Here is a 20015-nt window from a genome sequence, read left to right as displayed (position 1 = left end):
GTTAATTTCAGGCGGAGCTGTCGACTTCCGCCCTCCTTGAACGTTCCTTGTCTTCTAGATGCTCTTACTTTTTCAGGATTCCAACCGCACTGGGGTTTAGGGGTCGATAGTAATTATTCGAAGGGTCGAACGTGTCGGGAAAGGCCAAGTTTCCCGGTTCAGTTTTTGGTCGACGGGAATAATTATTTTCGTCCATCCCTTAGCCTTTAACCCTGTGAGAGTTTTACACGCTTGATCAAGGATGCATCTGTGGTTCTGTCTCACCTTTGGAAAGATTGGCCTCGCTCCACAATTTTTATTCAATTCGACGGGATTTCCACCGAATAATTTCCCGATGATTGACGATATCTCGTCAGATGCTGTAACAGATGTCCGATTACGAAACATTTGTCGTTTTATTATTGCAACTTGCGAAACGACGATACTTTTACTTCTTCCAGGGGAGAAGAAATACGCGCTTTTGCTAAATGTTGTATAAGTGAAATATTAACTGCGATTAAATGGGAGGAACGTCGGTACGGGGTGTCTTACGTGGTTTCTTGTTAGAGGAAGAAAAATTACGGGATATCCTGGGGCGGGGGAAGGGATGCCCGGCCCAGGTTAAATACGATATTCCCTGGAATTGCTTTCACACGACCGAATTTCGTGTTTTCTACGGAGTTGAAGCTCGAAAACAACTTAAATGGGAGCAGAGAAGGCACTTTATATTCCCTCCCTTTCACTCGAGGAACAATGTGCGCTTCCTGAGAAAGATATCCGTGCCAAATTCTTAAGGAACCCCGCTCTCCCTAAATTGTTCCTGCGAATTCAAGAAACGTTGCGATTAATTCGTTCAACCCTTCGAGTCGTGTTCCATTTCGAAAAATGCAGAGCAAGTCTTTCTCCAGGAAGTTGTTCAAGTCTAAGTCAACACGATGAAAATATTGGATATAAGCAGATGAGAAGAAAATTGGACGAGGATAAACCAGGAAAAGTCATGTATTATTCTTTCTTCATTTATTCTAACTCGGCTTCCCTCAGAACTTCAGGCTAAACTACTTTGCAGAACTAGTATCGATCGGTAGGTGTCCTTGAAAATACGCCTCCTATCTTCAATGGATTCTTCCCCTTCTCTTTCCTATTATATCCTTCCTTTTTCTTCCAAACAATCCAGCCTCCCTTCTTTCTAAGTGACAACAAGTAAGTCGTCCAGAGATGTGATTCATATCAAGCAACTTTTTGCATACCAGATTTTCTGGCACTTTGAGCTAATTGCGGCAATCGCACTTTGATGTATTATCTTCGAGGCGAACCGGTGAATTTAATAGGAGGCTATTATTGTCTTATGACTATCTCGATTTGCAAATTCCATTCAGCTTTGAGTAATAACAGTATCTTGGAATATATACGTTTTCACTGCTATCCTAGTGGCCATTTTGCCACTGTTGTCTGATAGATCTGCTCCATTCGAGGTTGTCCAAGTATTTACCACCATCACGTGATGATGATTAATTTCTTCTGCTCGTGCAATGCGTTCCCTTTGAAAACGTCATTTTCGTGGGGCAAGTCCATCGATCTGCTTTCGACTTCGATGCAAACAATAGATTTCAACGACGTCCAACTAACTCGTCGGAGATATTATCATCGAAATACACAAGACATTTTATTGATGGCGCAATTGGAAAAAAAAACCAATGTCATTATATTATATTTGATATTAAAGAGCATCAGCTACGTGGCTTTTAATCATATTTCCTCTGCTTGCATCGTTCCTACAATTATCATAGATAAGTTTCAACGTTTCCACTCAACGTCTCGTGGTATAAAGTGCTCGAATCATTTCAAACATTTCTGTTCTGCCATGTAAATATATAAAATACGTAAATACGCAACGAGAATTTGTCGTCGCAAGTTTAACGGCGCTTCTGGGACGAGAAGTGACACGGTTGACGACAAATTGGATATCGTATCACTGAACGTACTTTAGAGATTTTACACGCATCGATAAAAAAATCATCGAAAAAGGAGAAAAAATTTTGATGATTTTAAATTATTACGCATTCGTATACAAAAATGATAAAACTTTGATCGAGGATAATAATTACGATATATAAAATGATTTTTAAAAACCCATCCAATAATTAAATCGAAGATTGAAAAATAATATCGATAAATAGCAATATCGGATCGAGCATTCTAAGGAGCAGACAGCTGAGTTTCTTTCGTTAAAATAAATTCGTGTCCGGCTGTGTATTTATGTATACATATATATTCACGGTTCACGGGATGGTTTTGACCGTCGATAATACAGCTTATCCACGCTCAGCCGGCATAATATACTTTTCGCCATTACGCGGCTTAACGGTGAATCCGATGATGGGAAGGCTGTTTCGAAAGGCTTTTTAATATTTGAAAAGTTTATTATGGCGCTCCTCTCCGGAATGGCGTTTATACCGCATTTATCAGTCACTCGTCAGACTTGCACAACTTGCGCGCATTTGGATCCATTCAACGCGACCGGTCGTGCTTAAAATCCGCCAATTTTTGTATAAATTAGACGAGGATACGATAACACGTCGAATCGAAATTATCCTCCCTATTCGTTCGAGTTAAAAATTATATATTTTCACGTTCTTCCGTGAAAATTATTCCAAGAATTTCAGGTACGACGGTGTCACGACGTTGATGGATATTGATCGAGGCTCGTGTTTTTCTTTTTCTTTCTTTCTTTCTTTTTTTTTTTTTTTTTTAATCGAGTCCACTCGGCCTCGAGCGGAGAGAAACGAAACGTGAAAAACTGGTTATGAGAAAGTAGCGTGCGAAGAACAGGACATAGAGTTATTTCGATGTTTCACAAATCTACCACTACCGTGATGTACGATTTTTATGAATGGAACGATGAATATTTTAATTCGTAATCTCGTAACGGCGTGATATCTGATAAAATGGAAAAGTGCAAGTCGGTTTCAACGATCATTTTTATGAGAAGAGAAAAATCGAATTTTTGGAATGAATTCCGAAACGATCGATTTTATACCATCTTAAACGTGTCGCGTGAAAAATTTCTAAATTTCGGAGGTTTTCTTTTCCTTTTTCTTTTTTTTTTTTTTTTTTTTTTCGTACGTGGAATCCACTGAAATTTTCGGATACTTTTTCCACCGCTTCCTCGAGCTTTTTTGCGGGTTAGCGACACTCAATCGAGCTCCGAGCGAAATTCCAAGAAACTTTAGAAATTGTTAATGTATCGTTACCTTTGAGAGTCGGTTGCGTTTAATGTTTCAGTCTTCGTTGGAATTCGAAATTCTCCGTTATCCGTCCTTCTTGGGGTCGAAGAATTATTCAAGTTTTTTAAGAGTTTTTAATGGTTCGCCTGTTTCCCCTCAAAGTGAAGCGTACTTCCAAGAATTTCCTGTAGCCTCGCTTCCTTCGGCGATCCGAAAGGTTAGAATTCATGAGTGCTGCTCGACTGGTAAACCACTCGAAATTTATCGGTATATAAAAATTCATAAAGGGTCAAAAACGTGAGGTTGAGCGTACGATGGATTATTTGCAATTTTTAACGATATTATTATTAAAGTGTCTTTGATACACAGCATCGAAGATGAAAAGAAAAAGTTGGGAAAACATTTTCAGAAATTGTGAGATGGAATTATTGATTGAAAAAAAAAAAAAAAAAATTATTAAAAATCGCAATTAAAATTGAATTATCGAAGCTTTAACCAGAGATAAATTCTCTTGCTTTGAATAATTCAGATTGACTTTTATGATAAACTAAAGACCTAGTGGTGCACCTTTGATTAAATTAGTTATACCGACGTTGAGAGTACAAATTTTTTGATAATAAACGAATCTTTGAAGGTTTTTAAATTAATTAATTTTAACAAAGAATATTGAAGAACTTTTAAATTAATTAAATTCTACGTTAAATACTTTATTTATTCTTAAACTAATTTGCGTATCAAACGAGATCAAAACTTGGTAGTACTTTTTTTCTTATTACGCAGCTTGAAAATATTGCGAAAATATTGTGAAAACAACAATCGTGAATAATCCATCCGCATCTTCCTTTTAAAAACTTGAAAAATTTGTTATCAAATTTAACCATTTACAATTACTATCGATAAATAAAGGTATTTCCTCGCGTCAACCGAAGAATATAGGTTATGATTCTCGACACAAACGCCATCTAGAATATTCGCATCCCATCTATCAGTCTTGAATCAGTTTCAAAAAGGAATCAAGTTGAAGGAAAAACGAACGATAAATGATCAGCTAATTAGAATGAAAAAGCACGTTCACACAAAGGGCAAAGAAAGTGACGAGAGAGAGAGGGAGAGAGAGAGAGAGGGGGGGAGAGCAAGGATTCTGGATCTTCGCTTCAAATTTCTAAGTGCACACATCGCTAACTAGGTTACGTAACACAATTAGCGCCTCCGCTAATTTCTCAGCACCGACTAGGCAACCCAGCCAGGATGGTAGTTCACTATTAATGGGCAAATACAAAGCGTCGACTATCTGGGACGGCTGTACGCCCTCTCGCCTCCTCTCAGCCTCGCCTATCAGCAGAGAGACACACTGTTCCACGCCACGGTTTACACGTGAAATTGCGCACGCGCACGAGCGATCGTGCAGGGGCGACGCGGTGTGTGGATGCGGAGGAAAACTATTAAGAAGAGGGCGTGACTTTGCAGAGGGAACGTGAATTTACGTAATTAATGGAATAGTGTTGGTTGTTTGACGTGTTTAATTGGACCATCCGTTCAGTTTTTGTTTATTCTGCCAGGAATGATTGATTCCAGAGTGTTTCCGCCTCTCATCGCTGCTTTGACGCTGCTCGCGCTTTGAGGCTTAATAATTCGTCCGACTGAAAATTTTAGGTAACGGTGTACAAGAAAAATCGGCATTATCCGATTTTCTTTGGTTCAAACCGGTGAGCAAAGTAACGAAGAGTGAGAATAATGGATCGAGAGTGCGTGCACGCGAGTCCATTCACATGCCAAAAGAAACGAAGGGGGGGAAGGGGGGGGGCACACGATTCGCACGTAAAACTGGAAGCCTTTTCTGAAAATTCACCGATCATCGCTCGCACCCTCGACTCCGCACTCGCGCCAAACACCCTCGCGCTTTCCACCCTCGCGTACTCACCGGCCAAGTTTTCACCTTTTCCATCCACCAGCGGCAAAAAGCGCGGAGAAACAGAGCGCGGAGAGGACGGGGAGGGAAAAAAGGGGGATACTGGGAAAAAGAGTAAAGGATGGGATTGGTGAAAAACAGAAAGGCGGAAAATACGGGCCACGGTTTTTCCACGTTCCTCTGGCCGGGCGAGAGAAACGTTTGACGGGGTACATTCTCGCTGCAAGAATATATATATATACACATATACACGTTAAAAACGCGCATATCCAAAAGAGTAAATCCGCCGATTTTTACGTATAAAATATAAATCGGTAATGCCGCTGAAAAATTCGGTCGGCTCTCAGCCTTCGACAGGAACGGCACGATATCTCTCGCTTCGTTGCATCTTCTCTTACCCCCTCCCCCTCCGATTTTTTCTCCTCTCTCTTTTATCTCGTCTCTCTTTCGCTGTTATTATTATTATTATCGCGATTCGTTTCTTTTTCCACGAAAAAAATTGGCGCGTCATGCATTCTTTCAACTTCGGCCTAAAATCACTCGATAAAAAAAAAATCTTACAATGGTTTCATAACCAAGATTGATCAAAATAATTAATTCCACGAAACGGAGAATAAATAAGAACATGGGAGCATCGATTCGAGGCTAAAAAAATCGGCAGGAAAGGGTGGGGAGGGGGAGGGGGGAATGTGTGATAAGGTATCATATGGCGAGGGGATGGCGAGGAAAGTCGGGCGGACTTTTAATCGTCGCCCGTGTCGCTCCTCTTTTTGCGGCGCCAGTGTCGGAATCCACTTTAACGGACCTTACTAATTACCAAGCGAGCTGGTCGTCTGCTTGTTTACCTCGACTCTGATTAACCCCCCGCGCGGACCTCTCCGGAGCGCAGAAGGTGGGGGAAGGATGGGAGGAGAGAGAGAGACGGAAATAGGCGTGCGCGTCTTCCTCCTCCTCCTCTTCCTTCCCGCCCCGCTCGGCCGGTAAAAAATTTCACGGGCCGCTTCGGGCGGGGAACGTCAGAGAAGAACGGTGAAGGAAGGAAGGAAGGAAGAACGGGCCGATCCGATTAATTTTGCACGCCGTGATCGCACGAGGGACGCGCGCCATCTGCGTTTACTCGGATAATTGGAAAATTTTCGATCGTTCGAAATCGTGGTCGAGTGCGCGAGAGTTAAACGCCGGTTTCCTGAGTGATGGTGGAGAGTGATTCGAATTGGAAGGACGGGATTCAAGCGTGGCGAAGAAAGAGTTTTACTACGATAACGAAACGGGTGTTGGATGGCGTTGCGGTAGGCGAAACGTGTAACCTAACCTATAAATGCAATGCGATGTTTGGCGGATCGCGTAAATTAGGAAAAGAAATTAGGATAATTGCAATTTGAAGCAGAATTGTATTCATTTCGAAAAGTCTTTGATATTTTTTTAATAATTTTTTTTTTTGTAATTTTACAATTATATATGTAATAAAATAATAAAATTGTATCTGTATGTATGCATAATCGATATGATAGATGGAATTTGCGCAACAATTTATTTTAAAAAAATCACTTCGCAAAAATGATTCTTTGAGGGAGGCTGATGAAAGATAAATTATAATTGTCTCATAATTGTGCGTGTAAAATCGAAAGAAATTAATTTTTATCTAATTACACAAAATTAAAGAAACTTTTTTTATTTGTGATTCTCTAAGATTCTAAATTTTTGGAAACTCGTAAATAAACAATTGTAATTAATTTCAATCTCTTTTGTTGTAACGAAACGAATTTGACAGCGAATATAGGAGAGTTCTGGTTCAAAGATTTAATTAATCAATTAAATGAGTTTAAATATATAATAAGGAAAGATCCTCTTTTGTCCAATGGTCTTTTATTCAAATTTCAAGATGCACACGTTAGCCGGTTAATTTATCATCTTTGTCCGGAACAAGTTTCAACTTGTAAAAGAAGAATCGTTCTCGAAAATCGTTTCAGAAACAGATTTCATTCACGGGCCCATTTCTCTTAATTCCCTTCAGAATATCCTATCTCGCCGAGCGAATGAAATCCGATTACCAGACCGTGACGGTACTCTGAACGCTGTGAATTATAAAAATACACAGCATTACAAAAGGGCTGATGATTATCGAAGAGGAGGGTATAAGTTTCCTGCACCCACGCGCACGTGCAGTACAATAAAGCAACGCAGTGCACGCTCTGTGAAAAATTAATTCCTCTTTTGTGAAACGAAGCACACACACACACACACCGTATGTCGAGAATATCCTGGAAGAAAGTGACGCGATGAGATGAAGATGGCGCGGCCAAACAGCGAGAAGAGATATTTATCCACTCGAAGTTGCAATGTCTACGAGAATTAACCCTTAATATTCGGTCGAAATGAAAACATTTTTCTGGAAAATGTATATTACAATATTAACTTGCCGTTCTAGTAGGGAAAATTTGAAAAATACACAAATTTTTATCTCAACCCCTTTGGTCGGTGAAAATCTATATAATATGTGTATATATATTTTTTCAAAATTTTTAAAAGGTACACAGGAATAAACCGCTCCAATATTCCCCTCGAAAACACGATCTTGTATTACGATAGCGATAAAATATATACATATATATATAAAAAAAAAAAAAAAACAACCGTGAAAGACCAAAAAAGTAAAAATGATACAAGTAATATCGAAAAAATTACATTTTACAGTTTTGCATTGTACGATATCGTTCGAAACAATTCCCAATATGTTTGAACTCGTCGGCTATATTTGTGGTTTTATATATAACAACTGTAAAAAAATTTGTTGTCTTTTATTCCTCTTTGAAGATTTTTTTTCACAAATAAATAATTTCTCGGGAACAAAATCAATACGAGGCGATATTCGAGTGCAAAGAGTTAATTTTGAAGCGGAGGAGCTACGTACGTTTTGGATTGGAAATTAGGTCGACGCGATTTCGATCTGCGAGGGGGAAGCGGGGCGGAAGTGGGATGGAACCGATGAAAGGAAGATCACGACCGCGATTCCTCGTGTCCACCCTCTGACTCTTGGTTTCACACTCGGTCGAGCGGGAAAAGAAGAGGGTGACAGGATGATGCGGCCTGCTCGTGCGTGTAACCCTGCATTGTTTGCCTTCCAGAAACCGGTTTCTATCGATGTTGGATAAGGGATGAGAATCTAGGATCGCGTTGCGTGATACGATAAAGTTGTCGAGGAACAAAATTGAAAGAAAGAAAGATCGGGACCACGTGTCTCGAATAGAAAAATCATTAGAATTACATCGATTTGTTGGAAAAGATTCATTCGAGCAGTTCTTTGTAAGATAAATACTCGTCCAATTCCTCTTAACCCTTCCTCCTTCGAGTCGCAAAAAACAGGGAGGGAAAGGAAGAAGGAAAAGGAGGGCGCTGAATCTTCATAGCGTTTCAATTACCTAATTGAATCCTCCTCCGTGTCCAGGTCAGTCGCCATCGTGGCGTGAGCCAACCAGCCAGCTAGGGAAAGGAAGGTTTTTTAATTCGAAACAGAAAAAGGGATGCGTGCTCGTCCGAAAATTCGACGCAAGCATTATCACAACATATTTATTTCTTTCTCTCCATCGAGATCGTCCTAAAATCGCCAGGATGGCCTGCTCTATGGCGAGAGATGATGGCGACTCGATTTCTAATTTCGCAGAACTTGCCAATACGATGAAACAAACAAAATTTCCTTGGACAGAAAGTACAATTACGAAATCATCATTGGAGCAAACTGGATCTTTTCTTGTTCGTAGCTTTAAGAAGTTTCAGTTGGGTCAATCGATCAAATCAATTGTGTGTATATATATTTTTCGAAATTACTCGCTCAACTATCCTTCTCTAATAAATATATTTACCTATTTAGCCTCTATTACCCCAAAGTTCTATTACTGTTAAGTAGGTTTTAAGCTAACTACACGTGTCTACATAGAGGCGTGCCTCCACCGGATTGTGTGCGTATAATAAACTGTGCGGTTATCTTGTACGCGAAAAGCCCGAGCAAATACGAAAATTCACTCGATATTTCGGAATACTGTACACGAGTGGTTGTGCAGATGATTGCACAAACGATATAAGCGCGTAGACGAACAGAAATAACACCTAATACGTATATTAAACAATTTATTAATTAAATAATTACGAAAGAAAGGACCTAGCAAGACAGTTAGTCTTTCGACTGAACGAAAATCCGAATCCACGAAGACACTTGTCTAAAATAAAGAAAAAAAAAAGATAAAGGATTTTTCCGCCCCGCCGATTATCTCTAGCTATGCATATACGCCATCATCATCCCCTCACATCACAACCCATTAACCAAAAACGGTAGGAGGCCGTGTAAGGTTAATTCTAGCCGGGCACACACGCGCACGCCCTCCTTGGAAAGTTACAAAACCGCCAGAACCAGAGATACGAGATACGAACGCGAATTCAGCTTCCCGCTTCGGGCCATCGCTCATCTCTCTCTTCCTCCTCCACCCAGCCCTTTCCGCCAGCCTGGGCATAGTCTGTAAACGTGCATTTTCATCGTCGTAAAATTAGTTCTCTTCCGATGAAAAAGCTTACTTCTATCGCGCAGTGGCGCGCTCCCCCGCTACTTTTTCCCCCGCCCCTGTGCGGATTGCTTCAAAGCAAATACTCCCCCTCCCGCGCCCTGGTGGAGGAAATTACGGAAACCGGAGGTGAATCTAACGAATTTCCATTGTAACGCGATACCAACGCGGCACCAGCCTCGAAACAGGCCGGTGTTCTTCTTGATTTTTCGAGACGAGGCCATCGCATCGATCGACGCGAGGAGGAGGACACGTCCGTCGTTCCTTTCGAGGAACACGTGTGTATATACCGTTTCGTATATACACACGTGATTAAAAATTATACGAAAATTATCGACTATGACGAGCGAAAAATTTGGAACTTATTATTATTATTATAATTAAATCTCGATTAATAAAAAGGAAGGAAGATAACGTTTGTGAAATATGATATTTTCGAAAGCGACGAAAGCTTTAATAATCTCGTCGATAATCAGTAATCCTCCAATTATACGTTATCGTCAGAGATTCGCTACGAAGCGGCGAACAAATTATTTGTCAGCGTTTAGCAAAACGCGAGAGGGACGAAAAGAGAGAGAGAGAGAGAGAGAGAGAGAGAGAGAAGAAAAGGTCAATAGTTACTTGGAGGAGGAATCTCGCGCAACCACGTTGCCGACAACGGTCTTTACGTCATTGTCCCGCGGGAATCCATGCCATTAACGAGTTTCGAGCTTCTTACTTTCCATCCGCTGAACTCATCCTCTGCCTCTGGAGTGTCGCCCCTTCGGCAACGGGCTTCAATCGACAAAGATGGCTTTCGCGAGACGGCAAGCTGCCAATTAAGGTAGTTATCAAATTCAATGGCTCAAAGGGAATCGGCGATTATGCAATACAAGGGACACCAAGCCCTAACCGTTTTTACGTCATGTCTTTTTTCCCCTCCTCCCTCCCTCTCCTCTGTTTGTTCGAGAAGATCGGCGCAAGACGCGTCAACTTCCTTGGTCTCAAAAAACAGGGAATCGTTTCTGCTTTCCGTCATTAAAACAGCTTTCGCCTTATAGCTGCCTGATCGCTCCTTCAAAGAGATCTTTGTAACTTGTAGTTCAAGGTATAGCTTCAAGCCTTTTTAGCTGCTTGGGAACAATCGAACTTTCTTTACCAGTGTATCTTGCCAGTAAAAAGTAGAATCATTAGTAGTTGTCGAATCGTATAGATTGATAATTAAGGTTAAGTGTGGTTAAGCTGGTGTTAATAACTAGCAAGAGCAAAGTCTAAGTCTAAAATAAAGAATATATTTAATAAAGAAAGTAAGAATCAATATAATATATGTTAGTTAGCAAAGTAAATAGCTTGATTTATAGTTGGTCGATTTGTTCAAAGAGATATTTGTAATTAGTTGAGACTTAATACTCGAATCATATAGATTAATAGTTAATGGTTATGTGGCGCTAGTGTCGCGTTACTGATCGTCATAATATTAATAATTAGCAAGAGTAAAAAATTCTAGAAATTCTGAATATTAGAGAATAAGTTGTGAAATGATTCGACCAAAATAAAAGAAAGAATTTAAGAGGAATATTTAATATTTAATTTAATATTTAAGAGGAATAAGAAATAGGAATAAACTATATACATATGGATAGATAGACTTTTAGCGAGTAAAAAGTAAAATCATTGGTAGTTGAGACTCATCGAATCACAGATTGATAGTTAATGGTTGTGTGGCGCTAGTATCGCGTTACTGGTCGTCATAATGTTAATAACTAGCAAGAATAAATTCTACACGCTTATATTAGGGAATAGGTTGCGTAATAATTCGATTAAAATAAAGAATATTCGATAAGAATATCAATCAGAATATATTTAATAAGAGAAATAGGAATAAACTTACGTATAGATGTGGATCGTGCCGATGCCTTCGTTCCACTACGCTCATTACTTTCGTCGGAAACAAAACAAAACAATGACGCCTAATTCACATATAAATATACAAGATACGAGTCGCGCCTTTACATATATATAAACTCAACAGCTTAAACGATGAATATAAATGAAATAAAGGTATTAAGGTTTCTTAAAGACTCGAACAATTATTAAAGAATATAAATTAAATACCAGTTATCGATAATATATCATACATTAAAATCTGTTTAAAAAAAACAGACTCTTTAAAATCATTCGAGTTTAATAACTCGATTCGAGTAATTTTTTCGCTTTACTCTTGATGTAATATTACTAAAAAAAGGAAAAGACAAATTCATCGATATGAGGGAACCAAATTAAAACCAAATAAAAAAGGAGTACAGAGACGTAAAAGTAAAAGTCGAATTTTCGAAAGAGGAGACCGAATATCTGGATCCTTAACGATTTACTTTTTGACGTTTCATGATACTTTTGAGCTAATTGGTGATATCGAGGGATTCGATCGAAACGCCATTACTTTGCAAACTCGTGGACGTAAATAGTTACGAACTACTGTTAATGGGTCGCGGGAACAATGACGAGAGGAGAGAGAGAATTCATCGATACGCTCGAACGTTCATTGTTGCGGCCACCTCTATTTTTCTACGCGTTATTAATAGTGATCAACGTCGGTTATAAAATTCATGACTAATCGCGCGAGTGGAGTGACGTTAATGAAAGAAAATTAAATCGTCGTTCCTCGTCGGCCGTTCCTCCTCTCCATTTTCCTCGCCATCCCCTAAATTGGTTTAGACGTTCCAGTTTCACGAAACGAGACACAATTGTTTCAAAACTGGGGCAGTTACTGTTTAATTAACGGATCGATTAACCGATATTAGTTTCAACGTTGGGCTCAAAATTTAATTTCTTTGCATATTACAATAATATAGCCGTTGCATAGATTGTAACGGAATTATAATAAATGGGCCAATTACACAACTCTCGTTGAAAATGAAAATTTAACGATAATGCAACGTACGCGAAATACACTTTATTCCAACCGATATCACGTCATACTTGTAAATTACAATTTTTTTAATCCTCCTTTGGAATCTCAATCGGATAGATCTACTTTTTCTCTAGCAACTTTTCCCTAGCTACCTTTCACCGATATATACACCAACTGGAAATGGAAAAAAAAAAAAAAAAAATAGACGAGAATCTCGAGAAGAGGGATCGATTGTTTCGCAAGGGCCGTTAACGAGTTTCCAGCTTCTTAGTCCGCGACCGTGGCCAAAGCGCCACTTCAATCGACGTAGACGGCCGCCACCGTTAGTCTCGAAGCCGCCAATTAAGTCGAAAGGGGAAAGTCTCGTCGAGTTCTCCGATGCGGTTCCTTTGCCCCTCTACCGGCCCAGTGGCGGGTGACTGCACTTTGCCCCTGAACACTGTCCGCGTGTCTCGAGACCCCCACCACCCCCTCGACGAACACGAGCGGATTGTCACGAAGATTTGCCCCTCGTACGACTCGTGGAATCGAGTTGTACAATGATCGTTTCGAAACGATTCTGGATTAAAGATCGATTCAATGGAGGATAAAAGTTCGAAATAATGTGTCAGAATCGGCCATTTTTAACGGCAGTAGGTAACAGGCCAGGCTAAGGAATTTATTACACAGGCATATTCCTAATGGCGCATAATGGCGATGTAACGAGGATTACCATTCGGAACAATTTCGTTCGCTACACGATCCTTTAACCTGTTTATTACCGAAGTTGGAAATCGTGGAAGGAAATATTTATACGGCTCTCGGCTTATCTTCGCCGGGTTCTTTTACGGTCCATTCACATGCAAATTAGGCGTGGAACGGCGTGCCATAGAAGGAGATCGAAAGAAGGAAGTCTTTTTGCTCCGATGGAACTTGACGCCTGCAACGAATCAATCGACTGTTCCCTTCCTTCGTGCAATGAAATTAGGAAACGTCCCTCTCAACCTTTTCTATCCCACTTCTTCTCTCCAAACTGAGTCTTTAATTATACGTATAATGTTATTTTCGAATTCATCGAGACAAAAAGGCTGAAAATTCATCGTTGCACAACTCCCACTTAAGCTCCACCTAATCCTAAAGGGTTGCAAGGGCACTATGATTAATTACACCAGGAATCGAAACAATAAGAACAACATGTTGGCTTGCCACAGTTTCCTCCTTTCACAAGGGGGAAGCAGAAGCAATTTATCTGACCACGTGGCGCGAGGACAGGCTCACTCATGGCTCGCTGTGCATTAAGTCCACGAATTATCCATCCTCGACGTATTTCCACGATTAAATATATATATATTTAAATGCTGTATTAAATCATGTATCAGAACTTTCAGAGTAGAATGTGTAGATGCCACGTGTATTAAAAATAGAGGATTGTTGCGTGATTGATTATAAATGAATGCTCATCAGAGTTAACATTTTGAAATGAAAGTCAGATTGGAAAGAAAATTTGAAACTTTCTATCACGATTTTCGATCTTAATCCTGTTCACGTATTTTTCTAGCAAAACTTTACGCCAGATTCCTTTCCAACAAGGGGCGGATTAAGGCCTTTCGCGCTCCATGGCCGGGCTAATAGAAAGAGGGAAATAGATTCAATTCGGTTGTTTTTCTGGCCTCGATGCCCGTTTTCACGGCTCGTTGCGCGAAATCGAGGGTCGCTGCGCCCCCTTCCTCCACGCACAAACCTTCGAACAAACTGTCGATCGAGGGGATGATTTACGACGCGATAATGGCGCCGGTTTTATCACATCCGGGTCAATCCTTGGGAGGAGAACCGATGTCGCGGTGACGAACATTTATTAACGAGTCCATGTTTCTCTCTTTCTCTCTCAACATCTTGCTCGATTCCTCCTCTCCTTTTTTTTGTTCGAGAGATTTTATGAATGAATTCGAAAACGAATTTATTCCCGACGAATAGAAGGTTAAGATCTCTTTCTTTTGAAATCGAGCGAATTTTCAACATAATAACGTCGGTTAGGAATGGGTTAGGTTAATTAAGGGGAGGGTTTATTTCCAGAGATAATGGAGGGGCCGAGTTGGAGAAAGCGGTCGTTAATTTATTCGGCTGGATGCGGAAGGCATGGAGGATATTCGTAGGCCTGTCACACGGTCGATACGCGAAATAACAAGATGATTGCGGACGATATAATTTATTCCGCGATTACAGGATAAGAAACTGGAAGAATAACCACTTACCGGCATGCGATGCACCGAGGATGCACGAATGGGGCAACAGAAGGCAAGTCAGCACTAATGGCCACTTCATCTTCGAATCTGCAACAGTAAAAATAGTGGCAACCTGGGGTCAGAGATGATCTGATGCATTAATAATAATTTTTAACGGCAATCTCGAAATACATATTCTCTACTTATATTATTTTAAACTCTCTTAAAAAAATATTCTCCTCTTTGACGTTTCTAGAGAAACAGAGATTCGTCATTTAATATAATTTTAATTTATTAATCTTTTTCTTCGCTTCATTTTTGAAAAAATATCGATTTCGCACGATCATTCGAGAGCAAACAATTCTACATTTTCCTTCTTCTCGATTATTAATTCCCCCCAAGAAATAAGATTCCCTCGGGTATCGTACGAAAATCGTTTGTGCACGATTACTAAAAAAATGATTATTCGCAGTTCTGCACACAGGCAGAGAGCTAGATGACTGAACAGGCAGATTCAGCTTGCACGGTTCACGTCGACCCCTTCGACGAAACACTGAGAAACAACGCAGCCGCGCCCGAATTAATGCGCCATATTCGTTTCCACAACGTGGAATCAGGGGAAAGCCCCTTCCTTTCGATCGAAAATAGACGAGTTATTTCGACGGAAAGAATCGATGGATGGATAACCCGACAGGGGATCGTCTGACCGTCGCAAAATTGACGAGTTCTCGGACGGATCTGAGAGAGAAAGTGACGGTAATTAATTTGGAAAAGGTCGGGTCGATTACATTATTCACGAGATGGCCTTAAACGTCGTCCGTGGGAATGAAACATTCTCTAATTTGTTCCAACGTCGAGGCCACCTATCGGGATAAATCAACGAAACAATCGGCCCAATTTCGAGATCCGGGAAGCTAGAGGCAAGAGCGGGGCGGTTGGGAAGGATCTTTCTTGGGAATCCAATTCAATGGGATCGGGGAAGAGCGACGGGGAAACAATTCGCGGCGATGGAAAGGGGATCAATGTTTCAAGAAAATCGAAGCCGGGAGTCGGCCATAAATTCGCCATCTCCTCCCTCTTTGGAACCGCGTCACGAACGAACAGTTTCGTCGCGTCCGTTTCCTTCCTTCGACGAATCCTCTCCTCTCGAGCTACACTCGAGAGAGAAGGGAGAGAGGAGCTAGCAATCGAGGGCGGTAAAGGAAAAAATATGAAGCTAATATCCATCAGCGAGCCTTTATTTCTCTTTATTAGCCGCTGAAGAGTCGTCTCGCCCATCGATCTCGTCCTTTCTTTCTTTCTTCTCTTCGTCGAAAATCAAAGATTCGTTTCCACCATCGATATAAAAGGATCCATCCTTCGAAAGATCAACAACACCGGCCCCTCAACAATTGTCCCCTCTCTACTAGGCAAAGAGGATCCAGAAGAGAAAGAAGAGCGGCTGAGCCAAGGCTAATTTGCTTTCGTTCGAACAATAAAGAAGAGGTTAGGCGGATTGAACAACCGCGATTTAGATTTCCTTGCTCCTTGAGAGAGGGGAGGAAGTTAAGCCGGGAAAGAGTTAATGTCCTGCGGGAAGAGGGGCCTTTATTTTTCTTTATTAGCCCGGCAACAATGGCGGGCGCCCCAGACCAGTGTCAATGGTCTGGCTTTTCGCAAGCTCGAGCGAGCTTTCGAGCCCGGATGGGACGCATCTGCGGATTCCTCCCACCCCACGTGGATGTTGTCTGGGAGCAAGGAACATCGCCGCTGGTACACCGTATGGGGGTCGTGGAAAGAGTTATGGCAGGCCTGGGAATGATATTAAAAAACATTGGAGGGAGGAATTGCAGTAGCTGCGAGTCTGCACACTCTGCGCCTCACCCGTCGAATTAATGTTGCACCAAGGACACCTGCCTGGGATGGATCAGCCTTGGAGAAGCCCTTGGCTTCCTTCCTTATCTCTGAACAGCTGAGCTCTTGGGGAGGAGGGTTATGATACGTTTATCGGATACGTTTTCTTAAGGCGAATTAACTACGTTTAATTTAACTTTTTGACGAGTGTCGCCATTGTCACGAGGGTTGATTAAATGGACGGAAGGAAGGATCCCATCGTGTCGTGGAACGAAGAGAATGTAGGTGGAAGGTGTGGTCGGGGCAGAGAGTCTGGAGGAAGGGGAGAAAAATTGGAAAACGGAGGCAGGCGACAAGAAGAGGGCAGAAGAAACGGAGCAAGGGAAGGAAAGAAACATCGCCTTCAGCGTCTATTCGTGCACGTCTCTGCCCCCATGGGTAGGGAACCTAGCCTTTTCCACGCTTTTCGGTACTCTTACAGCCTCTGTTGCCTCCTCTAAACAGCCATCCCACGCTCCCAGCCACCGTGTTACATTCCTACGCGATCTTCCATGGTGTTTCTCCTAGACACCTACGCGCGGCGTAATGGCCAATTCCATCCGTGAATGCGGATTATTCTGCAAATAATAACGGTGGAGTCTTGCGAACACGTTATCCGTTTCTTGTTTGAGATAATTTTGTCTGCTTTATTCTGTAAGTAGAGATCGAAGAAATGATCGTCTCGAGGATTAAATTATTAGTTATTACTATATTTTATTTTATTTCATTCGACTGAATTTAATTGGAAATTATTTTCAATTTCAAATGGAATTATGTTCTCTTTCTCAATTCAAATTTTCAGAATAATCTAATATTTCAGAAAGGAAGAAAATTTGGAATTTGGTTAAAGAAAAGAAAGATATAAAGTAAGTGGACTTTAAGAAAATATTACACTTTTTCCTTCTAATCGTCTGTTTCCAGAACCTGAAGAAACAAATCGCTGACACCTAAGCTCGATAAATTTTATTCCTCATCTTGAGAGATTCGAAAGTGGCGGGCGCATATCTGTTTCTTGTTTACTAAAATAGCTGTCTTAAAGTTTCGAAATTACCATTTTAAATTGTAAATCTTTCTTTTCGAATATCACATCCTTCATCGGATTAAATTATTAATTATTACTGATTTCATATGAAGTCTAGTAGATTTATAAAGCCAGGTCAGATTCGAGTAGGTGGATTTTAAAAAAAACTATTACGATTCTAATCGCCTGTTTCTACGAGCCTGGTAGAAACAAGAAATCACCGGCACCTAAGCTCGATAAATTTTATCCCTCCGGCTCGAGAGGTTGGAAAGTGGCGGGCCCATTGATATGCATGCTCGTGGAAAGAAGTGCGGCGGAATACGAATCCATTTGTGCGATATCCTGAGGGACGTGATACCGAATAACACGATCCCTCGTGTCGACAACCCCATAATCCAGCGATACACCGTGCGTGCCTCTGGCCGCAGTCTGCGTTATGACACGCGTCGGATTATACACACGGCTTAATGTGTCCCGCTGACACGGCCGATCGTACTAACAACTACCATCGCGCTTGTAATTCCAATGTTTGAAAGAAAATGACTGTGTCCAATGAATTACGCATGACTCGACGCTACTACACTATTTCCATGCTAATTGCCACTATCTTGAAAACGTGATCCGACGTTTCGAGGGAGGGAGAGAGAGAGGGAGAGAGAGGGAGAGAGAGAGAGAGGGAGAGAGAGCTTTAAACCCGTCGTTTATGAAGCGGATATACAATTTGAATCAATTGCATGAATTTGTGCAAATTTGTCTCGATTATTAAATATCGAAAAATGTAACATTTTTTTTTTTTGCGTAGAAACATTTTTAAAATTATAACGTGGTTTTTTTCCTTCGAATTTTTTGGGTCGAGTGAAATTCGCCGCAATTCCATTTCCATACCGAAGGGTTAGAGTTTTATATTTTGCAGCAAGAAGTTCTCGCGTTTCGGATTTAATATAACGTTCATCGCATTGTTGAACTTGCCCCTTCGAGGAGTAAAATTTAGCCTCGCAAACCTGCACATTTAAAATTTATTACACGAGTCGAGAATGTCTGACGCTACCGGGGTTGGATGGTGGTAGACTCGAGGAATTTGTAATTTAAAGCAAAGTAAATTCCGCGTAAACGCCAGTTCATAATTCTAAATAACTCTCTGTGTACAATCGATGTTAATTCGCGAATAAAATCTACTTGAAGGGACAATATCTACCCTGTTCCTTGAATTACGATACTTCCTCGTGTCTGATTATTAGATTGGACGAATTAAAAGCGTGAAAAAAAAAAAAAAAAAAATTGAAGAAAAATTAAAAAAAAAAACCGATTATCAGATTAAATCGAACTCATTCATCCTCAAAGCCCCTCAATCTCCAAAGATTGGATTTATTCCAATCGCGACAAAAATAAAGAACGAGTGGAAAAAAAAGGGGGAAAGTTTTACAAGATTGAATAAACTGGAAAATTACAAAATGAATCGTGAAAGTGTACTCGATGATGAACTCGAGAAAATCCAATTAATTTTATAGATTTATAGTTAGACCGTCAAGAGTTAATGTAATCCCCTATTGGATTTATTCCAAATGTAATGAAATTATTTGACTATACTATCGCTCAACGTAATAAATTAACTAATTATCTTACAATAAGTGAGTTAAAGTAAAAAATTAATCAAGAAATTGTTATACCATATTCCCTTACCTTGCTACAACAACACTATACATTTACCTCATTATACTTCCCTCGTTAATGAACATAAACTCTTGCCTATTTAATTACAACCGTAATAAGTATTTTCGCTTATACGTATACATTTCAAATATGCAATTAACACCTCGCTCTAATTACTTGAAACTTTTAATACTATTCGATGCATTAAGTGTTATACGCGTAAATACAAATTAAATTATACATAGTATACATAGCATCGACTTCATTATCGACCGTACTGTAAATGTTACTAGCGTCTAGTTCTCTCGGCATCAAGCCTGACCCGAAGCACCAATACTACAGGGGCTATTAATCCCAGGAAGAGCTAAGAAATCTCATCCACGTCATAAATCCACTTAAGGGCTGGAGCAATCCTCCGGTAAAGCCCCGTTCATAAATTCGTCGATAGTTAGGCGGCGCGCATCATTAGGGGAATTTCGCGATCAACGGCGAACAAAACGCCATCAAGCGGCCGATTACGCTAACTGCACTCGTTCCGTGGTTCGACTAGTTCCACCGCCACGGCCAATAGGAGAGCGATGCAGCTTATACGGCTACTTCTGTTTCACGTTAGCAACCATTTCACCGCCATACACTTGATCCTCGTCGAAAGGAGGATCCCTTTCGCATCGTTAATTATTTTCGACCTTCTTTCACTCGTTATTCCATAAGTATAT

The 20015-nt window shown here is 40.6% G+C and overlaps 1 protein-coding gene across 7 annotated transcripts in view; it reads right to left on the bottom strand.

Annotated features, from left to right (window-relative positions):
• LOC100870268 (uncharacterized) overlaps positions 1–20015 on the bottom strand; it is a 400411-nt gene that overhangs the window by 134432 nt on the left and 245964 nt on the right. For 6 of the 7 annotated variants that reach the window (XM_086906262.1, XM_086906261.1, XM_086906264.1 and 3 more), the window contains one exon: positions 14787–14864. In XM_086906262.1, coding sequence (XP_086762388.1) covers positions 14787–14856 — 70 coding nt within the window. In that variant the 5' untranslated portion in view covers positions 14857–14864. Of the gene's footprint in view, positions 1–14786; positions 14865–19329; positions 19349–20015 lie in introns of those variants that run through there. The other variant, XM_086906266.1, reaches the window with a different exon arrangement.

Source organism: Apis florea, unplaced genomic scaffold (assembly GCF_048593485.1).
Source record: "Apis florea isolate Af1SG1 unplaced genomic scaffold, ASM4859348v1 contig_2492_pilon, whole genome shotgun sequence".
Lineage (NCBI taxonomy): Eukaryota > Metazoa > Arthropoda > Insecta > Hymenoptera > Apidae > Apis > Apis florea.
This window is presented reverse-complemented; position numbering and strand designations above follow the sequence as displayed.